Genomic DNA, 23,167 nt, shown 5'->3' with positions numbered 1-23,167 from the left:
TTTTCAAGTCTTGCTTCAGCAGTTTATCTAAATCTTCCCACAACTGTGGCCAGGTAACTCCCTGCTGGTGTGCTTTTCTTAGCAGAAGAAACAACTGATCAACCATTATGCCTTTGTTAGCCTATAGAATCAGAAGATTGGGATTTTTAATTACATCTGAAAAGGGTTTTGTTGGTGTCCTGTATCTTGTATGTAATTTCCAAGCCAAGAGAAATCCCTAGTGCTTTTAAATGAATGCTTTTCTGCCACAAGCTGTCTTTTATCACAGAAAATGCCAGCCTAGTCTCATTCTGTTTCATCTGCCTCATTAATATTAAATACATGGCACTTTAATATGGCAGCCAAAGCAAAAGCAGGGGATTTCAGCTAATATCTGACAATGGCAAGCTGAGATTAAAAGATATCAGAGTGCTGTCGCTATATATAAAGTAACTGGCATTTTTCAGGAGCATTTGACCTAATTTATGTCAGTTCTTTTCTCCCCCTGCTCCTTAAATCTTTCCATCTTCGAGTGAGCCCATACATGCTCCTGCCTTTCTCGCAGGCCTGGTTCAGTCTTCTGGGGGAGAGAAGGATTTGGTGATGGCAGCACAAGTCCCTGGTGTCCAGTGGAGACAAAAAGTGGCACCAGATCCGGGAGCTGTTTCGTGCTGTGGAGAGCCTTCATGGAAGAAGTGTGGACTTGGGCTGTGCGGCAGCTCTTCAGCGAAGCTGTGGTAGACTCTCCTGATGCTCTGAATGACAAAGAACCCATCTGAAAGTAAAAGAATAAACAACTTTTCAGAGAAATGCCTCCCCTTCTGGGACGCTCAGTTGATGGTCAGTGAACAAATGGAACGATTCACGTCGGTTTCTGATACGTGATTGAGCAGTTCTGTCAGGGGACCTTGGGCTGTGTGTTTCCAGGTAGCTGAATATTCACCCAGCTGGAAAGCACTCCTGCTATTCAGCATTTGGAGTCGAGTAATTAATAATTATTAGAGCAGTAATTACCAGAGCCACTCGGGATTAGGGTTAGTGCGGCTGACATGCTGCAAGTGTTTCGACCTCTGTGTGGTCTTGGGCAAATGGCTTTGTCTTGGTGTACCTTTGTTTGTGTGTGTATAAAGCAGGAGATAATTCCCTCCCTTGTTTTGTGAGGTGCCAAGCTGTGATCAGTGAATTAATAGCACACCACAGTCACCTCTGCGGACCTCGCCCTGTTGCACCAAACCGAGTGAACTCTTGTGGCGCAGGGGCATTAACAGATTAATGCTTTTAATTAAAACTACCGTCAGGAAAACAACTATTCAAATAGGGTAATATGCAAGTTGTGTTTTCGAGATGTAACAATGAGGAGGAAGGGTTTAAAGGTGAGCAGTGTGAGTAACTCTGACCTTGTTTCTCTGGGTTTGCGTGAGTGCAGTTGAGGGCAATTTTCACACAGAGGGTTCCTGAGAGATACTTAATTTCTCTGGTGTAGTGCAGAACCATTTAAACACAAAGACTGAGGTGTTTTGTTGCTTAAATGAAACATTAATTGAAATTGTGGTTTGCTGTGTGACTCCTGTCTGTTGGTGAACACAGCTACATTTCCTCTAGGTTTGGCTTTGCCAGGAATGGAGCTCAGAAAAGCTTTTTTTTTTTTTTTTTTTTTCCCCAGTGGGATGTACTTTACAAGATTTTGATATAACCTGAGGAAAGCAGGATTTTCATAGCCTAACCAAGTAACCTGATGATTTCTTCCAGAGGGTTGAGCCAGAAGGCCAGAAGTAGAAATCCAGGCTAGTTGTGATACAGTTTATGTGCTGTCCTGGTTTCAGTTTGAAGGGAACTATAAAGTTCACACGGACTAGAAAATGTTTCTGGTGTGAAATAGGTGTTTGGTCCCTATGTAAAACACACAGTAAGGAGTCCCAGGGGAAGGCTGTGTGGATGTTGTCAGTATGTGGTAAATGTATCTTTTCCTGAGCTGCCTGTGCCAAAACATCTTGGTAATTGGAAGCTGCTCAGGGCTGGAGCCTGGTATTCCTGTTTTGGTGCCTGCCTTGCAGAGGAGGATTGTGTCCAAGCATTTGGGGTTCAGTGGTGCTGGGTGGAAGGAAGGAGGATGGAGCTGGCTGGATGTGTGCCATCCTCTGGGTACTGTGTAAGTAGGAAGGCTGTGTGAGCCCACTGTTGAGGTTTATGCTCCAGTTGGCACCCTCAGGGGCTACCGAGAGACCTAGGAAAATGTGAATTAAGACATCAATCACCCAAGGAAGGGCTGCTCCAGCCTGCACTGACTCTTCTGGGGTCGGCATGTGCTGCTGGCCAGGTGCTGGCACAGGCTCTTGGGCTGTGCTGGTGAGTGATGTGGGAACCCTCGTGCTGCGTGTACAGACTCAGCCCCTTCTCCTGGATGGCCGTGGGAGGAAGAGCTGGGCATTAGCCTTCCTCTTTGAAGGCTTCCCAAGTTGCTCAGCAGGTATTTATCTGACAGACCCCAGCTGCTCTGGGCTGTGAGCAAGCCAGGCAGGGCTGCTTGTGGCTTTGTGCATCACCTCCTGCTCTGAGCAACGTGGAGGTGGAGGCTGCAATCTTAATGAAGAATATGCAGCAGCAGATCCCTCGCTTTGCTATCTCATTAAATAACTCGAGCCAAGGGCAAAAGCGTGCACCGCACATGGGAATTGTGCCCCAGTTTTGGGATAGGCGGCACTTGGAGTTACAGAGCATGTCAGAGCAAGGAGCTCCTTCATGTGAACTCATCTTCCCTAGCCCTCTGCAGGAAGCGCTTGCTTGGAGCAACCTTCATTTGCCTTGGGGCGTGTTTGTCTTCCCCAATCCTTAGGTTTGGCTCCATAAATTTGCGACAGGATTTACCTGCTCTGTCAGGTCTTTAGAGCTGGGCTGCTGCAGGAGCTGAGCCCGGCGCAGCGGAGCCTGCTCATCTGTCACAGCTGTTCTCTCTCCGTGCGGGACCCGGGCTCAGCTGCTGCGTGCTGGCACACCTGGCCAGCCTGGGCAGCACAGGCCTTTGCTAGTGGAGGGATGCCTGATGTGCCCTTCTGCCCATCCCGGTGCTTCCAGGGAAAGAGAGGAGTTGAGGGGAAAAAGGGGATGAGGAATCCGAGTACTGCGAGCACAAAAAGCTACAGCCTAAAGTTACCGCGGCAGGTGCAAGCTAACGGCAGCTCCTCTTGCTTATTGTGGGTATTCAGAGAAATAGCCTTGCAAAATGTTCCCTTCCAGAAGCTGTCCTTGAGCTATGGATTTCAACCAAGAGCACTGCAATATGCATCATCTGCACTCACAGGCTTGCAAGAGTTTGGATTGTGTTTAGCTTGACTGTTCTGGAGAAATCCGAGTAGCTGGACTCTCCAGAGGCATAGTACTGCAGAGAATTCAGTCTGTTTGCTTTTGGGGTGAAGGGAGAATCACACTGGATGTGTGGGTTTCATTTAACCCTGCTCTGTTTCAAGCGGTGGCATGGCTTTGCTACAGCACAAGTCTTGACAGGAGGGCAGAAATGAAAATTCAGTCTGAATCCAACTGCTTCTGCTTTCTGCAAACACGACTGGGGTGGATGGTCGAAGCAGAATGTGGTGGCCAACATTAATTAATCTGTGGGGGTGGATACTGGCTCCAGTTGAACCTTCTAGCAGGACTGCTCCAACAGCTAATGGGTGTTGCGGCAGCTCGCGTATGGAATAATTTATGAATTTGGAAGAACGCTGTTCCAGAGAATGTGGGTGAATGCCAGTGGTTTGCGAAGCTCTGCCAACGGTCTTGTGAGCGGCGGGCTGCTGTGGGAAAAATAACATTGGATTAGTGCAGGGTAATGTTTGGAAGTGTCCCACTTAGCTCCTCCAGCCTGGCCCTTGTGCAGAGCTGCGCTGGGCTCTCGGCAGGACACTCTGAAGTAGCAGAAATGCATTAAATATGCGTCTGCCGTGGCACCACACAAGTGGGGAGCAGCACAGGGAGATGCTTTTAGCTGCAGGTTTTTCCCAAGCAGCATCTTTGTCATTTGGGAGGAGAATTTCCTTGTTCCAGTCATTGGACTGTCTGGGCACATGCCAGATCACTTGATGTTGCAGCTCCAGGGCAGCTGGGTCCCACTACAGACCTGTCCCCTGGCTTGGGAGCTGGTGTTGGGCGCCTTTTGTGCAGCCTTTCCCCGGCACCAGGCTCCAGAGGCGGATGTGAACCCAGCAGCACTCCAGGCCTCTTTCCAGCTTTTCAGGCTCCTGCTTCTAATTAAACTGTCGCGACACCGGGACAGCCGGAGGATGACTGAGATAGCAGAAGCCAGAGGTCCGGCTCACAAAGGTGTATGGGAGCCTTGGAATGCGGATGGGAAGCCTTTGACAGCGCATAGGGCAGCATCGGTGCCTGTCTCCCACTAATTGGGGTTTATTTGCTCTCTGCTTATCCATCTGCTCTGTGGCAGGGCTGAGAACATCTCTGAAGTCTGGTTTTAATAACAAAGCGTATCCTCACAGCTGAGGGGAACCTTAAGCGGGAGCTGCCCCTTTGCAAGCCTTCACTCTGCAGAAGTTGATGTGCACCACTTACCTGTGAGGATCTTTGTGGATTTGAGATAATTACAGAAGGCTCCAAGGAGATTTGCTGCACTTGATCGGTGTTACCTGGCATTTCTTTGCACTTGATGCCTCTAGGCTCAGTCACACGATAGAGCAGCTGCCTGCCTGCTGGCTAACTCGTTCTCCTCATGGAGCTTATCCCTTTGCCAGCCTTGAAAACATCTTCCCTCACACTTGCCGGCCAAATGTTGCTTCTGGTGTCTGTGTACATGACTGCTGGCTGCCTCTCTTGTTACAAATGCCCATTGTTCCAGTGGACAGGTTGAAATGCAACATAATCCTCAAATGTTCTGGAGATTTGACGTATACCACGAACTCCCTGAACACGCAGCTCTGCCAGAGACTGTGGTGGGATGGGAAACTTGGGAAGAAGCAGCAGCTAGGGGAAGTCTGGTTCTGGAACTAACACACCAAACACAGAGGTGATAGTATGTTTTGTATCAAGTCCTTAGAATTATTTCTAAGTCCAAAGAGAATTTTCTTGTTGCAGGAGACATTTAATTAGTATCTGGAATGTAACCACTAATGTAGGTTTGTGTCTAGAAAGACTTGCTAGGACTTTCCTTTAGGAATAGTCGTTTTCTACATGTAGATGTTCAAATAATAGTTAGTGTTAACAGAACTTAGCAACAGCCAAAAGGAAAATATTTTTCTCTTGCTTATTTCCTTGTGCTGTACATTTAGACACTGTCCTCATTGTTGGGGTTTTTTTGTTGTTGTTTTTTTTTTTGGTTTGAGCTATGTATGTCCCTTTTTCTAGAGCAGAAAGGAAAATTGTTCACCAACAAAAGCTAAGCTTATGGAAACTACCAGTTGGCTGAAGGTTCAGGGACTGGAAGCATCTGAACCTGTGACATGAGGGGACTTGGGGGTGCCACTGGAGCCTCCAAAGCCCTTGCAGTGAGGAAGGAGGAAAAGGGTGACTGTACAGGCTTGTGCTTTAGTAGCAGCCATTGATGGAGGGGGACACGGGGAGGTTTATCCATATGCAGCGGCTTAGGCCAGTTTTGTATCTGACTTTATTTGCACTATTAGGATTACACTAATAAATCTGCTCTAAACCTGCTTGAAATCCCTGATGCTGTGACATTGCTGTTTGCCAGCGCTGTGCACGCTGCCCCTTGCCGGGATCCAGCCCTGGGGTGGAAGCTGTGCACACACAGCTCAGGAGGCTGCTGTGTCTGCCCAGCTGTGGCCTCGTTCCCTTTATGATAAAACCCCACTTGCACCTATGGCATTTTTGGTTTTCTTCCCGGGAATTGCTGCCTCACTCAGAGAGGTGTTTGGAAAAGAGAACCCTGCAAAAGAGCCTTGTCAGATAAGCCTGATGTTGGGTGTCATTGCCTGTAATTGAGGGGAAGATCCTTCCCTGCTGTATGGAGTTTCCAGGCTCATCTGCTGTGGAAAAACCCTTTTCTTGTAGGGGGATGGTGCTGCCTGAGCCACCTTCAGGAGCCACCATGGGCTTTGGATTTCCTTGTGTTTGTTTCCGTGTGTTTGCAGGGGAGGCTGAGGATGTGTCCTGGAAAGGACAGGCATGGTCAGCTGCTGCAGGGAGTTGGGCTGTGCTGCGTCAGAGAGAGACCTTGGTGGCCTGTGCTGTGATGGGGACTTGTTCTGTCACGTCCTTCACACTGTGTTACTTTGTCACTAGCAGCTGGAATGCAAGGAAAGCCTTATCCCGTTTTGGGGGTGGGCAGGAACAAGATAAACTCCAGAGCCTAGGCGTGGGGCAGCAGCGTGGGACTCTTGATACTTCTGGGAGTTGGTTTAAATCTCTGGAATGAAAGGTTTATCTCAGCTCCAACTCAAAAACTGGAGCTGTCAAGCTAATCCTTGGATTCCTTGTGAGTAGGGAGTTAATCCTCTCTTCTGGTGCTGTAAATGTTTATTTAACCATGCATTTATGGAGTTCAGATGCTTTGCAGTGTGTATTGGGCAACTGCTGGTGTCCTGTCCAGACTCTTTATGGCTTGGGGCATCACCAGGGTTGTGGTGGCCATCACATGTCTTTGTGGTCCTGCCCCTTAGCAAGTGATGGGTATGGAGAGGACTGTGGGAACATTCCTGGCTGTGTGCTGCATGTGAGAAATGTGTTTTGTCTTGTACTGTCTATTGACTCCAGAAATGTGAAGTTTCTGTAGCAGTTATAAGTGCAGTAAAACACAAGGAGGACAAAAAAACCTGATGTAGGGTGTCCTTCTAGTCCTGTCTCCTAACAATCCCAGCATTACGGCTGTGCTGCAGACCTGTTGCCCTGAAAGCTCAGCTTCTGTTTAATTTTTTTTATTCAAAAAAAAAAAATTAAACAGAAGCTGAGTTTTCAGGGCGACACAGACCTAGATCAGATGTCCTTTTCCCTGGAGGAACTCTGGCCAGTGAAGTTTTTGGAAAGACAGAACATGGTCTTTCAATGTAACCACAAAAATTTGGAATTGGTGAGGTGGAGGGAAGGAAGTAATTCAGCTGAAATATAGAATTGCTCCTATTCATAAAAATTTTAGTGTTGGCTTTCCCTGTTGAAGGCAGGAAAACCAGGACTTGCTGAAGTCAAGTGGGGAAGTTTATTGCTTTGAGTCAGTTGAGAGCTTGAAGTCTATGGACTAATATTTCCAAAACTGTCAGCCAAATAATTGAATAAACCTTCACCTTTTCCTCTGCATGCAGATTCAGTCCAACTTAATTCCGCTTTCGTTCTAGCTGAAGATGAAAACCTGTGCTTTAAGGCAAACAGTATTTGTAATTTTCGATATTTATTGATTGCTGACCTTTTCTTATTCATGCTGATGGGTTTCTGTGGCGCCCTGGAAGAGCTCTGTGTGCCATAAGGGGCTCTGTGTGTTCTGTTTCCCTTTTTGAAGCAGACACGAGGGCTGTGACTCAAAGCTCAGCATATTAGACCATGCCATGAATTCATCCAAAGCTGGTTCTCTTGCCTTGTTGTTGTTTTCTGGTCACTTGGTCAGAATCATGCTCAAGTGTACCTGTTGCTGTGTTAACACCAGACTTTGCTAAACCCAAGATGTTTTCTCTGGCCTTTTACTCAACAACCTTAGTGCTATATATGCACGTACACATTGTATATGAATTTAAGAAGAGCTGGTCTGAGCCAGCTCTTTTCAATCCACTTGATACCAGACTGACTCTTCCTTGGTAATACTGGACCAGTGAAGTTTCCCTGCGGAATTCCCATTTTGTTTGGACTCTAAAAGCCCTTTTCAAGGAGCTGGATGATGATTAGTTTGAGGTTAGGACCTGTTTATACTCACTGCTGTGGTACCTGGGCATGGGATAAGCCACGTGTGTACGTACATCCATGTTACCTCAGGATTTGGGTGTGAAGAGAGCTGCTGTGATACATCTGAACTCTTTAGTCCAGAATCAGGAGAAGTGGTAAATAAATGTTCTGAAGCTGTGTGCTTTGATAGCTCCAGTGCCCTGCTTGGGAGCTGGGCCTGTGCAGACACGGGCAGCGTGTCTGTGTGCCAGGCAGCCACGGTGTCCCCCACCCCAGCAAGCCAGCAGGGTGCTGTATTTACATGGATCCTGCTTGTGAGTCCCAGGGATAATTAATTATCCAGAGCACGATCTGGGGCACCTTCCAGTCCTGGGGCTTGTTGAATAGGAGCTGACAAAACAGGCCCTTGATGTATGGCTGCAGCTTTTTGGGAAGGAACACATGGGGTTAAGGAACTGCAAGGCAGCCCTGCTGGGCTGTGCCTTCACCACCTCAAGGAAAGCTGCTGCTTTTTGTGTCCCAGAGGCCCTTAATTTGAGTCAGGTATTGGAACAGTGCTGCCTTGTTACAGCTTTGTAAGCAAGCCCTTTGGGCTGCTTTCCTTTCTCAAAAATCCCTCTTCTGCTCTGGTTGTGTGCACAGCCCTAACTGGACTGGAGTTGGTGCAAGCCTGGGGAAGGTTGAGGGAAAACCTGGCAATGGGCTCAGCTGCTCTGTTGCCAGCTTTGTCTTAATTCTACCTTTTTTTGTGCCTGGGGGGCAGTGTCCCAGAGAGCTCCCTCCTCTCTGTGGGTGTGACTGGGATCTTGCCGAGTTCATGTACCACCCTTCCTCTGTGTCGGGTCCCATGTCGGGCTGTGCCTCCAGCTTTGAACAAAGTATAGATCCAATGACTTAATCGCCCATGGTGCAGCTGTTCCAAGGCTATTTTAAGTGCATGACAGTGAAATACAGAAGGAAATGGATGTTGGGTTTTTCCTCTCTGCTGCCTTGCTGGACTGTGCCAGTATCTGTGGTGGTGTGGGGCTGTGCAGCCAGAAGGGCTTGAAAAGGGCAAAGAACTGAGAGACATGGCTGTATAGCAACACGTCCTCCTGGTGTGTCCCAGCTAGTTTCTGTCCTTCCCATCAGAGTTGTTTTTAGCTCTGAAGGTGACACGTTCTCAAGTCTAACTAAGCCTGGACTTTCTCTGGTCCTCACTGGTGTCAGGCACAGCCTGGCTGGGGTGTCATGTCACTGCGTAGCGTTTCAGGGCTCACCTGAAGGAAGCTCGTGCCCTCTCTTCTGTGCCTGCCTGGGGATGCTCAAAGGGGTAAGTTTGCCTTTCCCTGCGTGTGGCACTGCATTAGACCAAGGGCGGGGGAATCACAGGAACCTGCGTGCTGTCCTCTGGAGCAGGAGTGGAGTGGTCGGTGTGGGGAGCTGGAATGAGAATGAGCAGCAGCTCCCATTTTATTCCCTCGGCCTCACACTGGCGGTCAGAGGCAGTTGCACGTCGTCCTGCTGTCAGGAGAGAGATTGGCCAGAGAAGCAGAGAGCATCTGGTTCTCATTGGGTTCTGCCTTTGGATGGTCTTCATTCTTGTTTGTCACATTATGTCTTTTTTTTCTTTTTTTTCCCTTCCTTCCTCTCTCCTTTTTTCTTTTTTTTTTCCCCCTTCAGTGAGTTTACAAGCCTTGCTGGAATGCACATATGGTCCTTATCATCCCCAAAGTCCAGCTTTTTTTTCTTTTGCTGGTTAGCAGTTTGTGACATCAGGGGCTGTTAGAAGCATTAGTCACTTTTCCTCCAAATAGAAAGGTCCGTGGTTTTTGGAAACCTATGGAGGGAAATGTCTTTTATGTCAATTCTTGGCATACATGGAACCGTGAGTGCTCTGAGCTTGTGCTGACCTTTAGCCAAACATTTTGCCTGAAGACAAATGCTCGTTCCCACTCTCTGCAGCCCCTCCTGAATTGTCAGATTTTGCTGACTTCCCTCTTTCCAGAAGAATGCAACTGTATCCTTTTCCCTCCATGCTCCTGCCGAGTTCCTGCAGCTTGCCAATGTAAGCAGTTCCCCTCTCTTCCCCGCCAGCCTGCCCCGGAGGCTTGGGACCTTGGTGGACTGCAGGAAGCCTGTCCTTGCACCGGCAACCAGGATATTTGGTGCTGCATGTCCCTGGAGCAGGGCCTTGTGCCTGGTGGCAGCTTGTGGGCACTTGGATTGGGGCATGCTGGCTTTTCTTCTGTATGTGGGCTGCACCTGAGCAGGGGCCAGCTTGTGATGCCTGCTCACTCTGTCATCCTGCCCTTCATTTTGGGGGCCAGCCCCGGAGAGAGCTCCTGTGTGTTATTGCCTGCGCCCGTGGAAGCATGTCCAGCATCACCCAAGTCTCTGGGGGCATCTGCTTGGGGGAACCCCTTGTTTGTTCTCAGTGGCAGCCTCCTTTGGCTGCTGATTTCCCAGAGGTTTTATCTGGAGAGCAGTGTTTTCTGTGAGGGGGAGCAGCATGGGTCCCACACCTGCCCTTCCCCATCTGCTGCTGCCCAGTGCTTTGTCGGTCAAGTTGGCTTCCAGCCTTTTTCCCACAAAATCACCTTTTCTGCTGTCCTGATTCTTGGGGATTATGAGGAAAATCCAGTATATTCAGGGAGAGCCTTTTTGTATTCGCTGTGACCTCCCTGTTTAATGAGCAAGGGAGCCAACTGTGGCATAACTTCCCTGTTACTGGGAGTAGAGACCTGGCTCCTTGCTTTTGTGGTAGGTGTTGCTGGAGGGCTGGGGCAGGGGACTGGTGAGGAGCTGCATGTCCCCAAGCGGCTGCAGCTGGTGCCAGCTTTTATCCAGGAAGATCAAGATGGTTTCCTGCAGTCCATCCCTCGGGGACAATAGCTGCAGCAGTGAGTCACTGGTGGGCTGGTGGCAGGGAGGAAGGCACAGATCTTCATGGTTTGATTGACACATTAAAGTACAGAATGAGAGCATGCCTTCCACAGGGGTCTGCTCTCCCTGGTGGGGGAAAAGGGGGAAGAAAAACAACGAAGGACCTCCCAGACTTGAGGAGCTTGTGCAGACATTTGCCCGAGCCTGCAGCCTGCCAGCAGCAGCGTGGAGCCAGGAACTCCCCCTCCTCTGCTGGTGACACTGATGGTTATCTTCCCCTGAAACAACAGCCAAGAAGTCCTTCCTCTCTCAATGAACTGATTAACTGATTGGTTGCTATCAGCCCTTTTCTTCTGGCATCCCTGCATGCCAAGGAGGGGAAGGGAGTTGTTCTTGCTTTCCATGTTCTCCCCATACTATTCCTGAGTTAATTTATCCAACAGTTAAGGGTTTGGCTACCCCTTAACCCTGTATAAGGAAGGGGAGCGGAATTATGGTGCTGTTACAAGGAACAGGGAGCTTGGCTCTGGCACAGACACCGGGAAAACTTGGTGTCCTGCTGGCAAGGACATCAGCTCTTGGGTTTAACTCTGGGAGAGGGACAGATCTGTCTCTTGCTGACTACTCTTTACTTCTGTGCTCCTGCTCTTGCCTGAGCTGCTTTTTTATCTGAGCAGACTAAACTATCCCTGAGGTCCCTGGTTTTGGATGCAGCATCTAAGATGATTTGACCTAGTAATGGGTCAAAAATGTTGCTGGTCTGAGCTGCTGACAGCAATAAAAGCTTTTAGAATTTCTTAAAGGTGCCTGCTAAGTTGTGGGGCCTCAAATAACTAAACACTTGGTTCATATTTGGGGTTGAGCTCAATATTTTGCATACCAGCCCTTTTTCCCCTCTTGAATTTGAGGCTCATTTTTGTTTTCTTTAACTCTTGGGAGGCCGTGTGAAGCTGACCCCCAGCCACCAGCAGCAGTGGGCCGGGAGGGGCCCAAGGAGAATGTTTTGCCAGCAGCCTTAAAGCAAAAGGGGCTCAGCCAGGAGCTTGCTTGGGTTGGGGAATAGCTGCCATCATGGTTAAGTCCTGAGTGAAGAGAGCAGACTGGAGACTGGGACAATAAATATCCTTGTGGAACTCGCTCCTTGGCCTTTTGGGAGTGGGCCTTTTTTGCTGCCTAGGAGAGGAGCAACTTTGCTTTATTTCCCATTAGCTGCCAGACTACCCTTCTGGAAGGCTAAGGACTCAGCTCTGCTTTGTGCTGCCTCTGGAGGAGCGACATGGGACCCACCTTTATCTCCAGCTCCCCATCCACACACAGATGTACTGTTCCTGACTCCAGTGAGGAGAATAACCTCCTCTTTATTCCTGCTGGCTCTGCCAGGCCGCTGGGGCTTGGGAGGAATGAGCTGACTCTCCTTGCACGTGCCTCATCAGCTGAATTGTTTCATATAGCTTCACTGGTTCCTGTCCAGCCAAACCCACTGTTTGCCACAGAGCATCCCCCAGAGCATTGCTTGACCTGTGAAACCATAGCCACCAGGAGCTATGTGTGAAAATTAAACAGATCTAAAAGGGTCTTGACAGGGTTCTGAGACTGCAAACCCGTTCTTGTGTTTTGCAAGGTGTTTTTACCCCCTTTAAATGAAGAGTGGTGGGATGTGGGTTCCTGACAATCAATCTCTTTATATAAAGCAATGGTAGGTAGTAGTTGCTGTGCCTCTGGGGTACTTGTCTCTGCTTAACTTACCCCTTCCCTTCCCCTGCTGCAGTGAAAACCAGCAGCTGTGATAACAGCAGCTCCAAGATTGTTGTTGATCTAACAAACATGGACTGTGGGATGCCTTGCCTTACAGGGCTCTCTGCGAAGAGAAGTGATCAGCATCTTTCCCAAGAAACAAGCACTTATTTGTTCATGTTACTCGGTAGTTTTTGTAGGGGTAAGCATTCAGAATCACTTCCTGCTCGTGGATGCCATGGGAAGAGGGAGGGAAGCGACGCCCTGTAATGCGGGGTTCAGTAAAGGAGGTGTGACTGCCTTAAGGAAGAGTTTAAAAATACAAACTGCTTTTGGGATGTCTTAAGCTCTCCAGCATGTGAGAACATCCAGACACCCAAGTCTAGCAGCACATCTGGTGCAGACTGGCTGATCTCTGCAGGAGTCTGTGGAGCTGCAGCTTTACTCCTTCTCATCTTGTCCATGGATCCTGAAGCTGGGAGCAAGGAGAGATGCTTGCCAAGCAGTTACTCCTTTAGTGTGCTTGCAAGAGGTCGGTGCTTCAGACACTGCCCCTTGTCTGTGGTTCCCAGGGCACCTCCCAGGACTGTGTTTCCGTGAGTGACTCCTGAGGAATTGTTTTAGTGCAGCAGGATGGTCAGGTGCTGTGCTGGGCAAAGGGAGGAGTTGTGCTGAGATCTGTTCATCTGAGAGGAAATGAGGGATGGGAAAAGGCAGTGAGGCAGGGTGATGAAATGCCTTTCCACTTGGGCTGAAGCACCTGAGCAGCACCTCTGGCTTCCTCTGGAAGAGGAGCCACGTGGCAGGAGGAATAAACCCTCGCCTGTAGCATTCCCGTGCCTTGTTGGTGCACCAGGGGCTCCGGGGTGGAGCAGGAGCTATGTCAGCCTTGGCCTGCTCTTCAGGCAGAGCAGTTCTCGGTGGGATGACTCAGTTGGGATGAAACCCAGCCCACGGACTGCGCTCAGGAGCTCCTCATGGAGCAGTTCATGTGAACTGGCATGCCATGTGAACATGGCAGTTCACAGCTGGAGAGGCAGGGCCATCTGACTTAGCATCCCCCTGTTACAGCACTTGTGTTCTGCCAGACCGAAAGCGTGAATCACTTGCCTGCTCTGCTGCTGATACCCTGAGCAATCAGGCTTGTTGCTCTCCAGCAGAGGCTTCCTTTCCTTGAGGATGAAGCTATCCCCTTGAAGAGGTGAAAGCGAGAGCACAGGCCTGGCTGCAGTGCTGAGTGGTTATGCGGCGTGTGCACCTCTTTGCTCTGGGGAGAAGCAGCCTGCAGCTCCCTCAAAAATGTGTCAGCTTTCCAAGGGCATCTGCATACTGCAGAGCTGGCTTGCTTTGTGTGTGGAGGAGAGATGAAGAAATCTAAGTTCCTTTGTCTCTCCTGCCTCCTCCGAAATGTCTATCTGTGGGCCTTGTGCAGAGCTGCAGCTATTTTGTGTCTGCTCTACTCAGGGAGATGCGCTGGGGATCCTGGGAACGCTGAGGGAGGCGGATTCTTGGGTTTGTGTTTCATCTCTGCCTGTGCCTCAGGCCTCAGATCTTTTCACCAGTGTTTTGATGTTTTGAGCAGATATCAGGCTACTCTTGTCTCCTGTTGTGCAGTACAGCCTGTGAAAAATACTTGGCATTGCAAAACACAGAGATGGTTTTTGTTTATTCCACTGTTGATGTTTGCCACTTGCAAGGGAAAAAAAAAAGAAGGAAGGGGGAGGGAAATAAACCAGAGAAGGTCTGCAGCAAAAATAACTGACACAGATGCAAGAGATGAGTCTAACTCCTCTTCCTGCTGAGCAACTGATGATGAGGCAGTACTTGCTTTCCCAAAATATATCAGGGAAAGAGATACTGGTGCTGTGCTGGGAGATGTTCAACACCCACCACTTCGTGTGAAACCTGTGAGTCACGGGCACTTAGTGCTTTCCGGGATCTGCTCCCAGCTCCCTTCACTTGATCATAAACCCAAGCCCAGCAGTGTTTTTAGAAATAGTAATGTTACAAACATTTAATTTAACCCATTCAGATCATGCATCAATCCCAGGGCCTTTTCCAGGGAAATCCCTTTTGTGGGTGAGTGAGGTGGTGGTCTTTCTGGGTAGTTTTCCTTTACCCAGCCTGAGTGAAGGAGCTGGCATCTCTTAATCACCTTAAGCTTCAGTGGTGTGGTGCTGGTGAGTAGCTCCCAGCAGACAGAGGGATGGAGGTGAACAGACTGGTAAATTAGCATTTTTACCTACAGACAAGCCTGGTTTAGATGCTAAGAGATGGCTCAGGTATCTAGCACAGGTGTCAGGCTCTGTATGTCAGCATGGCAGAAAGGAGCCCTTTGCCCAGACTCCTGGCACAGACTGAGACATTTTCACTTGAAGATGTTGCTTTTCTCAGGGAATTTTTGTATTTCTTTAGGTCTGAGTTGATTTTCATCAACACTCAGCCCTGATGTAACTCGTTTCTCCCTGCAGTTGGTGGCTGGTGGCTGGCCCCTTATGTTTTGTGGAGGGAAATGGAGCTGCTCAGCAATTGTGCAGAGAGTTGGAAGTCTTCCTCTGCTTTTGATTCTTAATAGCCAAAGAGTTGTCCATGTATGGTCCAAAGCCCTCTGATTTTGTGGAAAGAAGCTGGTGCTTCCAGCATCTTTAAACCAGGTTGAAGCTGCCCATGACTGTAATTTATTGTGGCCTTGGTGGAGTGACTCCATTGGGAAGGGTTTGGAGAAAGGTTGGTATTTTCAAAATTAAGGACAACAAGCTTTAGGAGAAAAGTGTTATGAACTAACAGCAGAGCTGCTCCGGGTCTACCGAGTCAGTGGGACTTGTTTTGTTTGCTTGTTTTGCTGTGCTCAGGACCTTGCCATAACTGTGGCCAAGGAAGAGGTAACTGGGCCGGCTTGTTTTTCTGAGCTTCTCTGTGGATTGTCATGCAGCTGCTGTGGGAACGTCCCAAACAACTTCTGGGCGTTGTTTCAAACCTCCTTTCTGCGAGGTCTGCTGCTCCCTTGCCCTCCACGGAGCGGCTTTGGGCTGTTGGATGTTGTCAGCTTGAGCAGCCAAGGAGGAGAGCGGGTCAGGAGGGGTGACTGGCACCTCCGGGCAGCCTGGCCTGGCTTCTTTTCCTGCTGAGGACATGCAGAGGCGGCACAGGAAACGCTGGGAACGATGCCCTGCTTCCTCACCTCGTGTCAGATGAGGTTATTTGTAAAGCAAGGCATGGCAGAGCAGCGTGCTCGCTTTATTCCCTTCCTGTCAAAGCCTGGAGGAGCTGGAAAGAGTTTTAGCTGGCTCTAGTGGCACAGTTGCTCTCTGAGCTGTGTCCTGCTGTGGCCATGCTGAAGGGTTGCAGGAAAAGGGCAAGGATGTTGGCATTTCCCTTGTAGTCCTGGTAGGACAGAGCAGGTGTGAGAGCTGCTGCTTCCCTTTGGCAAGCTGAGCCAAGGAAAGCACCACCTTGGCCCTCTGCTCCCCTGTGTCTGTCAGGAATAGCAAGCCATATCACAACCTGTGTCACTCCTCAGTGTACTTCTTGAGAGAGCCAGCCTCACTGGGAAGTTTGGGCAGTTTCCCATGCTGCTGGGGAAGCTCTGGAGTGGAAGGCTGGCTGGTTTCTGCTGTGTAGCTGTGCAGTGGACACGAAGGAGGCAGCCTCAGCTGATTCACCAACTGAACAGGAACTGGTCAGCTCACAGCTCTGATTGTGTTCCACTGGATTTTTCAGGGTCTGCCCAAATAATCTTATGATAACCCTAGGGATATGGAATGCTGGGGCCTCAGAAGCAGCATTTGGGTGTTGCAGATTGGTAAAGAATCGTGGTTTATTTGTGACAGGCATGGAGAACCAGTATGGTGGTGTTTGCCTCCTTGGGGTTGGGGGCATTTTAGCTCCTGAGCCCCATGGCAGAGATGGATAGAAGGAAAAGGAGAGCACTTGTGGGAGGGAAACCTAAGGCACAGATCCTGTGTCCTTAACACAGTTCTGGTGGGGCTTCTTGCCTGACAGGGATATTGCAACCCTGCTAAATGCTTCTCTTCTGGGTCTTACAGAACGATGACCTCAGGAACCTGTCCCTGTCCGGCCACGTGGGCTTCGACAGCCTCCCGGACCAGCTGGTCAACAAGTCAACGTCTCAAGGCTTCTGCTTCAACATCCTGTGCGTGGGTAGGTCACCCTGCTGGGGCCTCGGGGACACGGCCCCACATTGTCACCTTCTCCCTCTGCCCAGGGCAGGGCTGAGCCAGTGCAGACTGTACTGGAGGGAAGCTGCTCCACGTTGAAATCTAGTGTTCCTCTTTCCCCTTTCCCTGCCCTGTCTCCCAAGTCAAAGCATGGAGACAGCTGTTAAAATCTATCCCTTTGATCATTCAGCGGTTCTGCTTCCCCCAAAGGCTGCCCGTAAGGAAACAGTGAACTTGGGAGCTAAATGTATTTTGAGAAGGATGTGAACTTAAATCTGCTTTTCTCTGGGTTGGGTGTGGAGGCTGTTTCTCACCAAATTGCATTCCTTCCCTTCCAGGGTTTGCCTATCTCCTTAGATTCTTAGTTTCTCCACTTGGAAACAATGCCATTTTTAGTCTCCACATGATGTACTGGAGAACAAAGCCTGTCACCTGTCCTCTGCTGTACTTAATCTGCAAGTTGGTTTAATAGCCTCAGTTACTTTTCCCAAATTGTTCAGAGGGTGAAATATGAGGAGGCAGCATCTCCTCTTGGCTGTGGGGAGGTAGCTGCTGTCTCGGTGCTCTGTGGATACTCCACAGTTGGAAATCTATTGCTCAGCCCCAGGGAGCTGTGAGCCAAGCCAGCTTTGGCTTGTCAGTGAACCCAGAATCTGGTTCTGTAAATGGACAAAACTGCTGGGTTTTTCTCTTAGCTTGGCAGTGCAGGCTCCAAGCATCATCTTTCCATTCATTGTTCATTTAAGCCACCAAGAGGGGAGTATTGTCCCTTCTAATTAGCTACATTAATTAGCTGGGAAAACCCCACAACCCTCCGACTGTGGTTTTTCTACAGCAAATTAAGAATTTCTGTGAGCTGCCTGAAAAGAAATCTGGCAAAAATCTCGACTCCTCTCTGTAGCTTTGCGTGTGAAAGAAGGAGATAAGAGAATAGTTGCACTTCTGCACACTCGAGCTCCCAAGCCTCACGTGACTCATAGCAGCGTGAAACCATTTCAATCCAGCAGGGAACAGCCTGATTAGCAGGCAGCTCTTTGATCAAAATGGCATAAATTAATTGCCTTTCTCTCTTGCAGTAAATATGCCTTTCTTAGCGTGACTTAATATGTCTCCATTAGCAATTTGATCCACCTCTTCTTTTCTTGTGAAATGTGCCCGGACGCCGATTTTCAGCCCGTATTAAAGTTTCACACAAACTGCTGCAGTTGGCCAAGGAACAGAAATCTCACCCTTGAAAAAAATATCATTGTTTAAAACTGTGATTCGAGAGAGGACCCAATTAACTTCAGTGTTGTAATGTGAGATTTGTAATTGGGATGTGAAATGTTGCAGAGCCTATCTGGCATAGAACGCAGCAGTTCACATCAGGAGCTCCCGAAAATTCACAGCTTCAGCCATGAAGCTTCTGTCTGTGCCGTCAGTTCCATCAGTTTAGGACTTGGCTTTCCATGTGAGCTGCCTCATCCCACCCCTGCTCACAGCATGGGTAGCAATAGCTGTTGGAGAGTGTAATTGCTAAACAAACAGTTTTGACTGAAAAACGGGATTTAGGCTAATGCTTTCATCCGTGTTACTAATTGCACTGGGGATTAGGGAAACTAATAGTTTAAAAAGTTGGTATTTAAGCAGTGTGCCACCTTTTTTTTTTTAAAGAACTCTGTCTATATTTCTCTGTCTCAGATTTTTATTGTCTTAAGTTGCACTATGGGTTTTGGATGATCTTGAGACAACAAAGCTGCCTTTAAAAGGCTGAAACAAAAATCAGGCAATCATACACGGAGTTAAGAGAATTTACAACTTGCTGCCATGAAGAAAGTTCCTGGGTCAGTCCTGGGGCACTGGTAAAGATGGGGACTGTCTCAGAAGACATCTGTTCCCGCAGGGATTATCTTGCTTAGCGACGTAGCCTAATTCCACTGCTACCCAAGTGGAATAACTCCTTAACCTGGTGAAGGTGCCAGAGAAAGAGGTGAGGGAGAGCAGTGGCGCCGTGCTGACGCTTCCTCTGTCCTCTCAGGTGAAACTGGCATCGGCAAATCAACGCTGATGGACACTCTGTTCAACACCAAGTTCGAGAGCGAGCCTGCCACGCACAACGAGCCCGGCGTGAGGTTGAAAGCCCGGAGTTACGAGCTCCAGGAGAGCAACGTCCGTCTGAAGCTGACCATTGTGGACACGGTGGGGTTTGGGGATCAGATCAACAAGGATGACAGGTAAACCGAGCTCTGCAGGGAGACAAATCCCGGTGCTGATGAGCTCTGAGGTGTCCAGGGCCTCCCTCTGTGGGCTCTTCTGGGGGTGTTTCCCGATCCCACAAGTGGTGGTGCTGCTGCCTAACCCTGTGGAGAGAAGGGCAGGCCCAGGGCAGCAGGGCTTAGGGAGAGCTTTTGTTCTCCTGCTGTGTCCTGGCACATCTGCCTGTGGTGGGTGCGATTTGCTCTGTCCTCCAGTTTGAGGCTTCCTTTGCTCCACTGTTTTTACGGGGCTTTCTCTCATATTTCTTCCACTGTGAGGCCTTACTGCTTTCTTTGCATGTGTCTCTGAGGTTTTCAGTGTCTCATAGTCAGAGACAGAATTTCCATAAGCCAAGAAGCCAGAGCAGCAGTCATTTTACAGACCCACCTAGTGATATCCACGAAGCTGGCCTTGGTGGAGGGGGAACACATGGAACAGTTTTCTTTCCAGAAGCACAAACAGTTAATTTGAATAAGACCATGTTACACTGCATAAGCTGCTTTTTCTCCAACAAGATGGTCCCATCTAAGTCCATGGATGGTGCAGCTGTCTTCTGAGCTTTGCTCACAGGCTTCAGTTTCTCAAAAATCCCTCTTACCTTATGACTCTCCCTTCCCTTTTTTAAGATGATGAGATTTTGGACAAGCAAAGGGGGTAGGTCATGACTTCATGTTGAAGTTTTTCAGGGTAGCAGTCTCGTGTGGTTTCCATGCACCTAAAATCAAGGGCTGTGCACCAAGTGGAAATGCATCCTTGTGAAGGAGGTTGGTGGGGATGGTCCTAAAAGCAGCACTTGTCCTGTACCATACAGAGCTCCCTTGATGCTTCCTGAGTGTCCATCAGTGCCCCGTGTGGTCCCAGCAGCCAATTCCCTGCTTTTCTCTGTGCCTTCTCCCTCCAGCTACAAGCCTATAGTAGAATACATCGATGCACAGTTCGAAGCCTACCTGCAGGAAGAGCTGAAGATCAAGAGATCCCTGTTCAACTACCACGACACGCGGATCCACGCCTGCCTGTATTTCATTGCTCCCACCGGACACTCCCTCAAGTCCCTGGACTTGGTCACCATGAAGAAGCTCGACAGTAAGGTACTTGCTGCCTGCGTCACCGCGGCCCTGTAGCGCTTTCATCGTCTTGCCATCTGCTGAGGAAAATAATGTCTGGGTTTAGTAGTGGGGAATTGCAGACACAAAGTGTGAGAAGTGTACCTTGGGCACAACGGGTCATTATTCTGCTTCACGTGTTGTTGAGAGTTTGGGCTTCTGCTCTTTTCCAGCTCTGCCCCGGGTAGGGAACTTGGCCTTGTGCTCCCCAGCTAATCTTTGAAGTCAGTGAAAACAGTTCAGGTCTTCTTTGCAATCAGTGAAAAGCAAATGAAGCGCTGTGTGTGCTGTCTCTGAGCACATCCAGCTAGACAAAAAACAGTGATTTGATCTGCTACGGCAAATGTAGTGGTGTTCTAGCTGTCATGTCATCAACGAGAATCTGAATAAATATGTTACTTGGCATCTGCTTTTCCAGGTTCCCTCATGGGCTTGGTTTAAACCATGGTTCAAAGGAGATTGCACCTCTTCTAGGAAAAATAACTGAGGTACAAATGCAGGGCCTTCTCTGTGCTCCTTTCCATCATGATTAAGCAGTTTAAATCAGTCCACTGTGCACCTTTGGCTCATTGGATCCTGATTCTGCAGGACATCAGTGATGCCAGCGGTTCTTTGTTTCCTGGGGAGACCAATCAATTGGGGTTTATGTGGTGATGGAGAAAGTTCCTTGCCTTCTTCAACTGAAAATAAGGTTATGGAGATAAATCCCAAGTGAGCTAATTGACATTCCTGTTCTATCTTTTGGCCAAGGGGGATTTAATAACTGCAAACAGAATTAAGTGATGTAATAGGAGAGGATTTTCAAGTACTGTAGTTAAAATCCCTCCATATAGGTCGATATTACTGTTATCCTCAGTACAATTTCTGTCTGCTGTTGCAGGGAGAAGCAAACCTGCAAGATCAAAAGCAGAGACTGTCCCTCTGGAGGGAGGAGAAAGGGAAAGAAGGCAGGATCTTTTTATCCTTGCCAACAGCCTGTCTCGGGAAGAGAGTCAGTAACTCATCTCTCATGTCAGAGCTGTGCAGGGAGGGGTGGTCCTGCCGTGCAGCGTTGTCCAAGGGCACATGAGGGCACACAGGTGGGGGAAGCGTGCCTGTGTTACTGCCAGCCCCTGTCCTGTGTGTCCCGGGGCTGGGTAGGCACCATCTGCTTCCACCTCCCGTGGGGTGACAGCAGCTCTGCTGCCCCTCCCGTGTCCCTGGTGACACTCCCCAAGCCAGGGCCCGTGACAGGCTGCTGCCTGAGCGTGGCTCCTGCAGTAATCCAGCCAGCTGTAGTGGCAGGGGATGTGCAGAGATGGTCATTTCCTTTCTTAGTTTTTTGGAGCAGCTCATAATAATCTATGACAGCATTTCCCATCCAGGCAATTCGGATGAGGAGGGGAGTACGACAGGACAGGAAATAGCATGTTGCCAAATTGCACTTGACTTCTTTCTAAGGCCATCAGCACTGCTGCCTGGAAATCCTGTCTGAGGTGGTGCTGCTGGCAGCAGCGGCCCCGGGGAAGTTCATCTGCTGGGGTTGCTGGCTGGTGGCACTCCAGGGCTGTCACTGCATGTCCTGCTCTCTCCTCTCCCGGTGACACAACCTGTGCAGTCCTGTACGTGGAGGTGCTGTCCTGTCTTGCAGGTGAACATCATCCCCATTATTGCCAAGGCTGACACCATTGCAAAGAATGAGTTGCACAAGTTCAAGAGTAAAATCATGAGCGAGCTGGTCAGCAACGGCGTCCAGATCTACCAGTTCCCGACGGATGAGGAGACGGTGGCCGAGATCAATGCCACCATGAGTGTATGTTACCTGGGGGGGTTGTGACCTTGCTGTGCCTGGGCCTGGCCTCGATGGCCGTGCCGTGTCTTACTTTGGCTTCAAAACCGCGATTGAAGCACGGACATCAGCCTGGCCAGAAGGCTTTGGGGGCTGGAGATACCTGTCTGATAGGTTTCATTGTGTGAAGAACACTTCTCCCGTGTTGCAGTTCTCACATCCTTCCCCTGTTGCAGTATTCCCGTCTCGGGAAAGGAAGAGGATGGGAGGCAGGGCCCCAATGCGGTCAGGGCAGAGAGCTGAGGTTTGGCTTTCCTGTCCCGAGCGACCACTTGTTGCTTAGTGGGGGTGATTCATTCAGTGCCGCCTTTGTTTTGGTTTCCGCTGGGAGCGGGGCACTGGCGCTGATGTTCCAGCGCTCTGCAGGGCCTGTGGCCATCAGCAGCTCTGGCTTTCACCTCCTCCCCTGCCTCCAGCAACAGGGTGGGAGTTGAGGCTGCTCAGGGCTGGACTAGACCGAACATTTTAGCGGGGGTTACCAAGGGAAGCAGCTGTTTGTTACAGGCCTGAGTCAGGGTGCAAAGGGAAGAACATGAGCTCAGGGTTGCTGGCAGTGAGGTGTTGATTGGCCCCAAGAGGATGTGCCAGTCCTAAAGCAAGTGCACTCAGATTAAGCTATTTCCTTGCTGCTTGAAGGCTATTGTGAGTTTTCCCGTTCAATGGCTTTTAGATGGGCAATTACCTCATCCAGCTGAATGTTAGACCCTCTCCAAATCTCCCTGTTGCCTCTCTTCCCTGTCCATGTTGTTCTGAGCAGGGAGAAGCTGGCACAGAGAAGGGATGTGGCTCTACCAGGGTGCACTGTGTGCAGTGTTCTGCCCTCTTCAGGTGCAGCCCAGCTGCTGGGAAACACCTTTGTCAGATAATCCCATCTCCCCTGCTCTGACATCTTCCCTGCCCACCCAGCCTGTGACCAAGTTTGGCTGACATGGGTCCCTCTCCCAGAGCTTGCAGCCACCCCCTTTGGATGCTGTGAAGGCAGGGAGAGTTCCATGGGGCTGGGCTGGCAGCTGAGGCCAGTTCCCTCCTGGCAGCAGCCACACTCCTGGGAGTAGATCCCAGATTGTCGCCACCACACCCTCGGAGAGACCTGGAGGGAGCAGCGCTCTGTGACTCAGACGTGTCAGCCCAGGGCTGGGTCAGCTCCGCTCTTCCCCTTGCTCACAGCTTTGCCCTGTTTAAGAGGAAGCATTAGCAGTTTTTTGTAGCAGCAAAATCCCCCTGAATTTTGAGCCTGTCCTCCTTGAGAGGATGTACTTTATTTTCTTTTTTATTGTTTCATGGTTCTTTTTTATTGCTGTTCAAATTCAGTTTCAGTTTTTAAGACTTGTTCTTTGCTTAAGACAGTAGTGCTTTGTAATTAAATGGAAAACATGTACATATCTTGTGTTTTTAGGACTTGAGAATTTTGGGCTTTA

At 49.5% G+C, this 23,167-nt stretch overlaps 1 protein-coding gene across 5 annotated transcripts in view; it reads left to right on the top strand.

The window, feature by feature from the left end:
* Nucleotides 1-23,167, top strand: part of SEPTIN11 (septin 11) — a 48,733-nt gene that overhangs the window by 7,774 nt on the left and 17,792 nt on the right. For 4 of the 5 annotated variants that reach the window (XM_088056227.1, XM_088056228.1, XM_014260387.2 and 1 more), the window contains 4 exons: nucleotides 16,452-16,566; nucleotides 18,601-18,796; nucleotides 19,720-19,906; nucleotides 21,552-21,713. In XM_088056227.1, coding sequence (XP_087912353.1) covers nucleotides 16,452-16,566; nucleotides 18,601-18,796; nucleotides 19,720-19,906; nucleotides 21,552-21,713 — 660 coding nt within the window. Of the gene's footprint in view, nucleotides 1-9,099; nucleotides 9,119-16,451; nucleotides 16,567-18,600; nucleotides 18,797-19,719; nucleotides 19,907-21,551; nucleotides 21,714-23,167 lie in introns of those variants that run through there. The other variant, XM_088056226.1, reaches the window with a different exon arrangement.

This window comes from Pseudopodoces humilis, chromosome 6 (genome assembly GCF_049639895.1).
Source record: "Pseudopodoces humilis isolate 2021_Gansu_Grassland_sample_001 chromosome 6, ASM4963989v1, whole genome shotgun sequence".
Classification (NCBI taxonomy): domain Eukaryota; kingdom Metazoa; phylum Chordata; class Aves; order Passeriformes; family Paridae; genus Pseudopodoces; species Pseudopodoces humilis.
Note: the sequence above shows the minus strand (reverse complement) of the source record. Positions and strands in the feature narration are given on the sequence as shown.